Below are 11,226 nucleotides of genomic sequence, written 5' to 3'. Positions count from 1 at the left end.
TGCTTAAGTACGTCATCCATGCCTATTTGTATTTTAAAAAAATGTAGGCTCATACCTATACTCATGTTTAATAATTAGCAATCTTCAATATTTAACAATCTTCCCCATACTTGAGGTCTGAAATCTCTGTATTTCACTGTTTAATTATCTTAATCAATATTTAATATACCATAATACTGACAGTAGAAGTATTTTCACTGCTGGTTTCATGATTCACTCTTAAACTTAAAAAATGTCGTCAAACAAGATTATCCAGCACCTGATTTTTTCCATTACACTGAAGCCTTTAGTTAAAATATTTGCATTGACCTTCCTGTTACGTATGTAAAACTAATCATAGTGTAAAATCCACTTTCATATATACCTGGAAGGATGCACTATTACGGATTTAAAATATGGCTTATATTTGACATAATAAAAAACAATCACCTCTAGCGCCATATGTACACCTAACTTGTTTCATTGTCTCACATATAAAGGACAAATTAAGTTACTAAGCATTCTTCAAAATCTTGGTCTGCATTTTCACTAATATTAACATTTAACTTTCCAACAATGTATCAATGTAACTACTTAACTGCTGGGTCTTCAACAGCTTTTATTTCAATAATAAAACCATCGACAACATGTTTCTGACTCACGTTACGTCTATTTGTCTGTGTGCAGCACATTTCTTTCCATATAAAGTGTTGGTAGACACATGTATTTTAAAAATAAGTTTCTGATTATAATATACTACACCATGTATTTGTGTCTGACTTGAAAAATTAAACAAATAAACATACAGGTTACGTGAATGAAGAGAGGAAATAAAACAACATCAACACGTCCTTTTTATTTATCTGCTTGGAAACTCCAAAAACTGTTTTAAGTGCAGTATGAAAACTGAATAAGCAAGGAAACTGGGAATCGGTTAATAAGCTTGTTTAACAAAAACACAAAATACTTCCACGCAATGACATAGCAAATTCTTGGTATCTTTATGTTTTGCAGCGTAACTAGAAAACATATCCACCCGTTTCTCGAGTGATTCCCTAATCCTCCAATACAATATCCGACAAACAACCTACCGAACCAATCAACTACTGAGAGGTGGACACTTCTGAAATGAGTCCTTCTGGTATTTTCTGGACTATTCGTTTACGAAAAATTTACATATCATTCCGCAAGCATCATTTTATAAATTAGATAAAGAAGCAGTCATACGACATAATGTAATGGTGGTATTTATATCATTACACTATTTTTTTCTGAAAATTTCATGATAAACTACATTTGATTTACGATTAAAACCTGGCACTGTTTTGTTAGCGGAAGGATACTATCGCATGACGTCCTTACAGTTCACTTGTATAAATACAGTAGACGGCGTTTGAAACGCATTTGAAACGTCGACTGAGAAAACTTGGAGCAAGCACTACAGAAGGGAAGAAACTGAAGATTATTTTTGTGCGCCGGATTTTCAGCGTCATATCAAGTGGTATGTTTTTCTTTCTTAGATTTATGCTTATTATGTGTTTATTTTGTAAGTACTACTGTCTTCGCGTATTCTTCCGTGCAATTACAGGCAGTTGCCGAGCAATATAGTTATCAAAATAGTGTTATTTTCGACGTTAGTTTGTTTATGCTATTTATTTTTACTTTGACATTAGGCACCAATCTTTTTTTCAGGAAAATCGTTTGTTGATTTTAATTTTCCGCTTATGTACCTTGTTGGAAATGCCGACTCATTTTAGACTCTAGCTAGTTACAACACAAAATGGCGTTGATGAGTTTGCTGGTCTAACTGGGTCAATCCTTAAAACTGGATCAAGCAGGTTTCTGAGAATGTGTTAGGGACATGGAATCCTTCTATGACCTAATTTATTTAGAATAAATTGTTTTTATTGTACATAGAATATGTTCGCATTTGCTTTAAAATTCAATGGTGTAGAACTCGATAATATTGCATTCATTTATATATTTGTAAAAGTAGTCATTTGTAACTCTCTGTAACTTCAACGGATGTTTAATATTAAAGTTCGGTAATTTAGTTAAAATCCAACAGTGTGCGGCCATCCACTTCTACCAAAATATAATCGTTTGTTACTCTGCTGATACATGGTAATAACTTGGCTAATCTTAGATTTCCGTGAATATTTGCTTAATTAATGCTTTGATATAAAGTATTTTAATTTTATTAAATGATTCTGAATGAAAAGTAAGGAAATATTCTTGCCAAAATCTGTGGAAATTCCAAGAACATTAACATGCTGATGTACTTGTTAATTTTTTAGAATACCCTTCAAATTATCTAGCAAACCCATAGGAGAATTGGGCACTTATGAAGAATGAATATGGGCAGGCAAGCACAGAATCTGTGTAGGCCTAATTGTTAGTCATGAGGCTGAAATTGGTGCTTGATTGAATCTGAAATGCTACGTAATTTTCAAATACGTAAGGAAAAATCATGTAAATAATTGCTGTTTGTTTTTAGTCACAAAGAAGTGTACTTAATCCTTATCATACTGCTTTTTTTTGCTTAGTGGAAAATGCAGATCTTTGTCAAGACCTTGACTGGCAAGACCATCACCTTGGAGGTGGAGCCCAGTGACACCATTGAGAACGTGAAGGCCAAAATCCAGGACAAAGAAGGCATTCCCCCTGACCAGCAGAGGCTGATCTTTGCCGGCAAGCAGCTAGAAGATGGCCGCACGCTGTCCGATTACAACATCCAGAAGGAATCCACCCTGCACCTGGTGCTGCGTCTGAGGGGTGGCATGCAGATCTTTGTCAAGACCCTGACGGGCAAGACCATCACCTTGGAGGTGGAGCCCAGTGACACCATTGAGAACGTGAAGGCCAAAATCCAGGACAAAGAAGGCATTCCCCCTGACCAGCAGAGGCTGATCTTTGCCGGCAAGCAGCTAGAAGATGGCCGCACGCTGTCCGATTACAACATCCAGAAGGAATCCACCCTGCACCTGGTGCTGCGTCTGAGGGGTGGCATGCAGATCTTTGTCAAGACCCTGACAGGCAAGACCATCACCTTGGAGGTGGAGCCCAGTGACACCATTGAGAACGTGAAGGCCAAAATCCAGGACAAAGAAGGCATTCCCCCTGACCAGCAGAGGCTGATCTTTGCCGGCAAGCAGCTGGAAGATGGCCGCACGCTGTCCGATTACAACATCCAGAAGGAATCCACCCTGCACCTGGTGCTACGTCTGAGGGGTGGCATGCAGATCTTTGTCAAGACCCTGACAGGCAAGACCATCACCTTGGAGGTGGAGCCCAGTGACACCATTGAGAACGTGAAGGCCAAAATCCAGGACAAAGAAGGCATTCCCCCTGACCAGCAGAGGCTGATCTTTGCCGGCAAGCAGCTGGAAGATGGCCGCACGCTGTCCGATTACAACATCCAGAAGGAATCCACCCTGCACCTGGTTCTGCGTCTGAGGGGTGGCATGCAGATCTTTGTCAAGACCCTGACGGGCAAGACCATCACCTTGGAGGTGGAGCCCAGTGACACCATTGAGAACGTGAAGGCCAAAATCCAGGATAAAGAAGGCATTCCCCCTGACCAGCAGAGGCTGATCTTTGCCGGCAAGCAGCTGGAAGATGGCCGCACGCTGTCCGATTACAACATCCAGAAGGAATCCACCCTGCACCTGGTGCTGCGTCTGAGGGGTGGCATGCAGATCTTTGTCAAGACCCTGACGGGCAAGACCATCACCTTGGAGGTGGAGCCCAGTGACACCATTGAGAACGTGAAGGCCAAAATCCAGGACAAAGAAGGCATTCCCCCTGACCAGCAGAGGCTGATCTTTGCCGGCAAGCAGCTGGAAGATGGCCGCACGCTGTCCGATTACAACATCCAGAAGGAATCCACCCTGCACCTGGTGCTGCGTCTGAGGGGTGGCATGCAGATCTTTGTCAAGACCCTGACAGGCAAGACCATCACCTTGGAGGTGGAGCCCAGTGACACCATTGAGAACGTGAAGGCCAAAATCCAGGACAAAGAAGGCATTCCCCCTGACCAGCAGAGGCTGATCTTTGCCGGCAAGCAGCTAGAAGATGGCCGCACGCTGTCCGATTACAACATCCAGAAGGAATCCACCCTGCACCTGGTGCTGCGTCTGAGGGGTGGCATGCAGATCTTTGTCAAGACCCTGACAGGCAAGACCATCACCTTGGAGGTGGAGCCCAGTGACACCATTGAGAACGTGAAGGCCAAAATCCAGGACAAAGAAGGCATTCCCCCTGACCAGCAGAGGCTGATCTTTGCCGGCAAGCAGCTAGAAGATGGTCGTACGCTGTCCGATTACAACATCCAGAAGGAATCCACCCTGCACCTGGTGCTGCGTCTGAGGGGTGGCATGCAGATCTTTGTCAAGACCCTGACAGGCAAGACCATCACCTTGGAGGTGGAGCCCAGTGACACCATTGAGAACGTGAAGGCCAAAATCCAGGACAAAGAAGGCATTCCCCCTGACCAGCAGAGGCTGATCTTTGCTGGCAAGCAGCTGGAAGATGGTCGCACGCTATCCGACTACAACATCCAGAAGGAATCCACCCTGCACCTGGTGCTGCGTCTGAGAGGGGGGCAGTAACTCTCCCCATTCCTGTACTTTTTCTATTTGTGTTTTATCCCAGTTTGGGTTATGTATGTTGTAGTGTTCAAATAAATAAATGACAAGAATCCAAAATGTCTATTTGTAATTTTACCATAAAATTAAAGGGACTGATTTCTTGGTAATAGTGCTCCTGGGCAGTATAAATTTTAACCTTTAGTATTTACTGTTAAAATGAGAACACAGTTGGAATTCAATTTGTCACATTCAGTACGTATTTAGGTATGTATATAAGCCAGATAATTATAACTAATATGAGGTATGCAGGTCCAGCAGAATCTCTTGGAGAGGGTTTAGATCCTTTCCCCTGTACAGTCATGTTCTTGGGACCTCCTTGATTTGCTGTATTAGGTAACCATGTGATTAAATCCTCATAGTTATTTAGTGGATTCTTGTTTTGTCTAACTTCATACAAGTCACACAGCCGACTTGGGTGTAAATGCTGCTAAACTAAGCTTCCCATGAGTCACCAGTACGTCATAAGAACAAATCAAAACACTATAAGCACTTTGTTTTTGTTAGACAACTGTAAAATACATGAACATCCAGGGTTCCTGACTGGATGCTGAAGGGTAGCTTTTTGTATTACCAGGCCACACAAGCTTGTACAGCTATTTTTATAATTATTTTTAACTTGTTGGAGGGATAACGATGGAATTCAATGTGTGACTGAAAAGGATTACATGCAAGACTCCATTGTTGGTGCTGTTCTATTAACAGCTCTGAAAATCAGCATAAAGGATTTCAGGCTGATGAGAGGCCTATAGCAGTGGTGTAAAAGTCAGTCAATGAGGGGGGCAAAATTAAAATCTGGGTTGAATATGATTCCCAAATCAGGTTAATATTTATGGAAAAAGTCTTGAATTGAGTCAGATGTGTTATGATGAATTATTCATACAGAAATATGACCTCCCATGACATCTCATAATTAAGAACAAACCAAGCTTATACATTAAACAAATGAGAGATCACATTAAAAAGAAAAACATCAGTGGAATAAATTTTCATGTCTTCCTCTCCATATAAGCAGTTTTTTGCTGAGCATTTCCAGTGAAAGTGTTTTATCTCAGGCAATCAAAAATGAATTATATGGGGATTCTTTAGTCATGCTGTGTCCAGTTAGTTATTTTGTTCATGAACAATTGCTGTTACAGTAAGATTTCTGCCAGCACTGTTTATGAATTAAATAATTCAGATTTTTTCATAACTGACAAACTTTATGGTGTTTTCCAAATATATGCCAGGTTCTTCCCTGTTTTTGACAGGTTTCTTACTCATTTTTATGGTCTGGCACTATATACCTCATACCTCAGAGCAGAAGTTCAAACTAAACCATTTTAACAGAGGGTAGGGGTTTTCTTGGTGAAAACTGTCAGAAAAAAAACTAACAATATTTATTGTTTGTATTTTATTTTTGTGTAAACCAAGAATTACATTTGATATTATTGAGGGGGATAGTCTGACCGGAGGCAGAATAACCAGGCGAGGATCCAGATATGCGCACAGCAAGATGTTTTAATGCGATTGCTGAGCGCGATACACTTAAGGGGTATTCAGAAAAGGATGGTCATAAGCCGTTAGCTGGGGTCGAAAGCCAGAAGGTCAGTCCTACACGATCACACTGGACACGACCACACAGGGAAAGGGGAACTGGAGAAGCCGGGATCAGCAGGTAAGACGGGTCAGGGATGGGAGCGAGTCTGGGGAGAGGAAGAGGACAAGGTAAGGCAAGTACAATAGGAATACAGAACAGGTAAGGAATAGTGGGACCACGAGAGACAAGTAATTGCTCGGTAAGGCTCATGGAAAATGGCACAATACTTCGCAGGGAGCTGTCTGTGTTCCCTGCATATCTGGGAGTCTCATTAGCGAGACATATGGAACACCTGGGGAACCCTGCCTACTTGGGCGGAGCTGATGACGAGTGGGCGGCGGGTTTCGCCTGAGAGGGCGTGACATAGTCCCCCCAACTCAACATTGAGGGAGAGCATGTCCCCCCTAAATCTATGCCTATGCTATGATGAGTATGCCAATCAAGAGGCGGGAGGGAGTTCGCTTGAATGCCAATGTGTCAGTTCACATAGGATTTGTAGTGCCAGTGATGTGCATACTATATACTGGTGAGCCAGTTCTGATAGGCCTGACATTGCACGGGACATATTTTCCGATGCACACTCTTTGTCCGCTGATGGGAGTGTGCTCACCTGTGTGTGCGTGCACGTGTCTGTACACGCATCAGGGTGTTACTCCACCATACGCGATACAGAGAGCAAAGGAGAATTGTAAACGCGTGACCATGTAGAGACAAAAATGACAAGCTGCTGTGTAAATAAGATAAATGACAAGGCCAAGGGCGGCATGGTGGGGCAGTGGTTAGCACTCTTACCTCACACCTCTGGGACCCAGGTTCGAGTCTCCGCCTGGGTTACATGTGCACGGAGTTTGCATGGTCTCCACATGTCGTCATGGAGTTTTCTCCGGGTACTCCGGTTTCCCCCCACAGTCCAAAGACATGCTGAGGCTAATTGGACTGGCTAAATTGCTCGTAGGAGTGCAAGTGTGTGTGAATGGTGTGTGAGTGTGCCCTGCGATGGGCTGCCCCCCCATCCTGGGTTGGTCCCTGCCTCGTGCCCATTACTTCCGGGATAGGCTCCGGACCCCCTGTGCCCCAGTAGGATAAGTGGTTTGGAAAATGGATGGATGGACATAAAGTTATTTAGTTTGTTTAATAAAAGGACAATGTATAGACCTGTTCTATAGGAAAGGTAACCTTAAATGACTACTGTTGTGATCTGGCGCTACAGTGAGGGAAATAAGTATTTGACCCCTTGCTGAATTCTTAAGTTGACCCATTAATAAAGAACTGAGAAGTCTGTAATTTCACTGGTATGTTTATTTAAACAGGAAAAGATAGATAATTAACAAAACAAGCAAAAAAAATCATTATGTAATAGCCACAAACCAATTTGTCATTTATCTAGGGAAATAAGTATTTGATCCCCTACAAGCCAGCAAGAAATTAGGTCAAGTACATGTGCACTAACACAACACAAATAATACTTAATTAAGTATTAGCAGATACCAAGCCATCATTGTCATTTAATTGCACTAATTTGTTAAATAGTATTCTTGGGTCACTAACCTGTCTACGTCTTCAACCGTATCACTCTGGGAAATACCAAAGAGACGTTGGAGAAAAGATTGTTGACCTTCACAAAGGTGGAATTGGCTGCATTACCATCAGCAAACAACCTGGTGAGGAAGTGACAACTGTTGGTGGAATTATTCGCAAATGACAAAATAAAAAAAAAAAGACAAAGTAACTGTCTCTCTCCCTCGGTCTGGGGCCCCAAGGAAGATTTTATCTCACGCAGCATCACTGATCTTAAGAATGGTGAGGGCTAACCCCAGATATACACAGGAGGAGCTCGTTAATGATTCCAAAGCAGCAGGGACCACAGTCACCAAGAAAACCATTGGTGACATATGCCGTTACAGTTTGAAATCCTGCAGTGCTCGCAAAGTACTCCTGCTCAAGAGGGCCCATGTTCAGGCCCATCTGAAGTATGCCAGTGAACACCTGAATAATTCCAATGAGGCTTGAAAAAATGTTATGTGGTCAGATGAGACCAAAATCGAGCCTTTTGGCATCAACTCTACTCGCTGTGGTTGGAGGAAAAAGAATACTGACTAGGAAAACCATGCCTGCTGTCAAACACGGAGGTGGAAGCATTATGCTTTGGGGGTGTTTTTCTGCCAAGGGTACAGGACGGCTGCACTGCATCGAAGGAAAGATAGATAGGGCCATGTACCGTAAAATCTTGGATGAGAACCTCCTCCCTTCAGCCACCCCTTCAGTGGGTGGGTCTTCCAGTAAGACAACCACCCTAGGCATACGGATAAGGCAGCAAAGAAGTGATTCAAGAAGAAGCACATTATGGTCAAGTCTCCAGACTTTAATCCCATAGAAAATCTATGGAGGGAATTCAAGCTTCATCTATCCAAGTGACAGCCTGAAAACCTTAGAAATTTGAAGGAGGTCTGCAAAGAGGAGTGGATGAAAATTCCTGATGATCTGCACACAATCCTGGTGACCAACTACAAGAAACGTCAGACAGCTGTGCTTGCAAACAATGGTTATTCCACCAAGTACTAAAGTATGTGTTCTAAGGGATCAAATACTTATTTCCCTAGATAAATGACAAATTGGTTTGCAACTGTTACATAATGATTTTTACTTGCTTGTTTTGTTAATAATCTATCTTTTGCTGTTTAAATAAACATACCAGTGAAATTACAGACTTCTCAGTTCTTTATTAATGGATCAACTTAAGAATTCAACAAGGGGTGAAATACTTATTTCCCTCACTGTATATAGAAAATAACATTAAATAAAATTAACTTGACCTTCAAGGGGGTGGGGGGTGGTAGATGCCATTGGGGGGGGGGGTGGGATGCCCCCCGTAATATAATGGTAAGGTAAATACTGCTGTGCTATAAGTACTGAATGTAATTAATTTTTACCATGGTGTGTTTGTGGTTGCATAGTGGTTACCCTGAGTGTGATTATGGTGTAAAGTGTCTGCTTTCCTTTTTGTGCCACTGTTATTTACCTCTAGCAATGTGCTATCAGTAAAAGACAGCTCTTTAAAAAAAAATGTCTATATCATTGAAACATGATTTACTGACCTGATCCAACCATACTATTTTTGTTATTGTTGATTCTTATAATATACAGTTTAAAAAAAAAAAAATTTTTTTTGAAAGGGTTTTGAGGCCACAAATTTTTGGCAGATCTGTTATCTAGGTATTTCCTAGGGTTGTAATTTTGGTGTAATGTCCAATTATTGTTTTTGTATATTCAGTGAATAGCCACGTTTTGAAGTGTGTTAATGATGTGAATAACGGCTCGTTGAAGAAAGCCACATAATATGACAGGTGTCTCCCTTTCTGAGAACTGCCCGTTGTTCTTTTTTCCTTTTTTCTTTGGGGGCGGGCTTACTAGGCTTATTTGCGAAATAATCTCTAGGACAAAAACAATAGCATTCTAGCACGATGTGCTTGTACCCCTAATGATATGGTAAGATCTGGATCGGATTCAGACGTTCCACAAATACAATTTCATTTTGCATGTCTGGACTAGGTTTAGCAGCACTAAATTACTCATATGGCCAGACCTATTGCCAATGATCACCATTGTAAATATCATACAAGGTGACACCATATCCCTCTGCATTGTCAGTAAATGAATTACTTTGAATTTACCCTTTGTAAGAAATGTGATATGTAAATAAAGTTGCCTTGCCTTGAATGCAATTTATGCAAAACTTAGTATTTGAAAACTTTTTATTGGCACAACTTTTGTACAAAATACATTTTAGTACAAATCAAATAGATAATCATCTGAGAAACATTTCACACAGGATTTTTTTTAAGAATGCATAGCAAAACAACTCATAGTAATAATACTTTGTGCAAAAGGCCCATACTACAGCCAACTTCTTAACAATACTTCAAGTATTATAAAAAAATAGAAAAACATTAAATAAAATCGAGAGAAATATCCAGATACAACTACTATAAGCCCTGCACTGAACTAGTGAATTGTTCTTTAGTGTGTACACACAAAAATGTAGGATTTGGAGCAGGATATGAGATTTGAGCACAATGATAAAAAATCAGCGATCATGTACAACTTGGTTCCCTTTGCTCATACTAAATAGCTGTCGAAAATAATCGGATTGTTCATGAACATTTCATGACTTGTGTGTGTGTGTGTGTGGGTGTGTGTGTGGGTGGGTTTGGTGGGTGTTGGGGATTGGATTGGTTCGAGTCAATGTTGAAACCAAATCTACGCCCTTGTTGGGTAAGAGATGAGATTAGCTGAGCTGTTTCCGGAAGAATCCTTTTTTGAAGGTTGTGAGAAAATCTGCATATTGAAATTAAGATTTTTTGTTTATTACTTTCACTTGTATCATCAGTAAAGAGTGGCAATAAAAATTCTGTTCTGTTCCGTTACTACCACTTACTACTTTCCTGTTACACAACTCACAAAAAATTGTTACTGTTCAACAATTACAATACCTAATTATCTGCAGAACATAAGCTATAAATGCACAAGCAAATAAATTCATAAAGATGTTTTGCAAAGTACTTTAAGCTGAGATATTTTTAGGTCTGAAATACATGAGTAACTAACCTGTATTTTCGATAAACGATAAATCCAGCTATGGTCATAGAAAGCTCAGAGCCTGGCCCATGCAGCCTGCACCTTGGATGGGATGCCAGTACAATTTAGAGACACAAATAATCACCCCTAATGAATGAAACCTCTTGTATGAAACCAACACAAACACAGAGATCTAAGTGGAAACATTTTATATCTTTATTTTCTCTTTAGTGCAGAATGAGTGCAGAAATGTAACAATGCCAGAGTGTTACCCTCAAAGTGACCAGCCCACCCCGCATGGTGTCAAATTTTTAATTGCTACATTTACCCTCTACTCAAGCGTTTGGAAGATGGATGGATGCTATTTTTTTACAGGTGACCTTAAACTTGTTTTGACTGGGTTTTGAAGTCTTAATAGAACATTTTCACATGCATCACTTTGTGCTC

The 11,226-nt window shown here is 40.9% G+C and overlaps 1 protein-coding gene across 16 annotated transcripts; it reads left to right on the top strand.

The window, feature by feature from the left end:
- The first annotated feature begins 1,323 nt into the window (after window positions 1–1,323).
- Window positions 1,324–4,685, top strand: ubb (ubiquitin B). 16 transcript variants are annotated; one of them, XM_049016919.1, is made up of 3 exons: window positions 1,324–1,480; window positions 2,526–2,735; window positions 4,332–4,685. In XM_049016919.1, exons 2-3 carry the CDS (start codon window positions 2,532–2,534, stop codon window positions 4,587–4,589), a joined length of 462 nt encoding a protein of 153 aa, XP_048872876.1. In that variant the 5' UTR covers window positions 1,324–1,480; window positions 2,526–2,531; the 3' UTR covers window positions 4,590–4,685. The 16 variants fall into 16 exon arrangements, with proteins under 16 accessions (XP_048872876.1, XP_048872875.1, XP_048872873.1 ...); XM_049016918.1 differs by having other exon boundaries at window positions 1,325–1,480; window positions 2,526–3,191; window positions 4,560–4,685; XM_049016916.1 differs by having other exon boundaries at window positions 1,325–1,480; window positions 2,526–3,191.
- Window positions 4,686–11,226: the final 6,541 nt, after the last annotated feature.

The sequence above is a fragment of the Brienomyrus brachyistius genome, chromosome 6, assembly GCF_023856365.1.
Source record: "Brienomyrus brachyistius isolate T26 chromosome 6, BBRACH_0.4, whole genome shotgun sequence".
Taxonomy (NCBI): Eukaryota; Metazoa; Chordata; class Actinopteri; order Osteoglossiformes; family Mormyridae; genus Brienomyrus; species Brienomyrus brachyistius.
Note: the sequence above shows the minus strand (reverse complement) of the source record. Positions and strands in the feature narration are given on the sequence as shown.

What these genes read in the sequence shown, in the direction of transcription:
- ubb (XM_049016903.1), top strand. Translation starts at nt 2,532, where the DNA reads ATGCAGATCTTTGTCAAGACCTTGACTGGCAAGACCATCACCTTGGAG.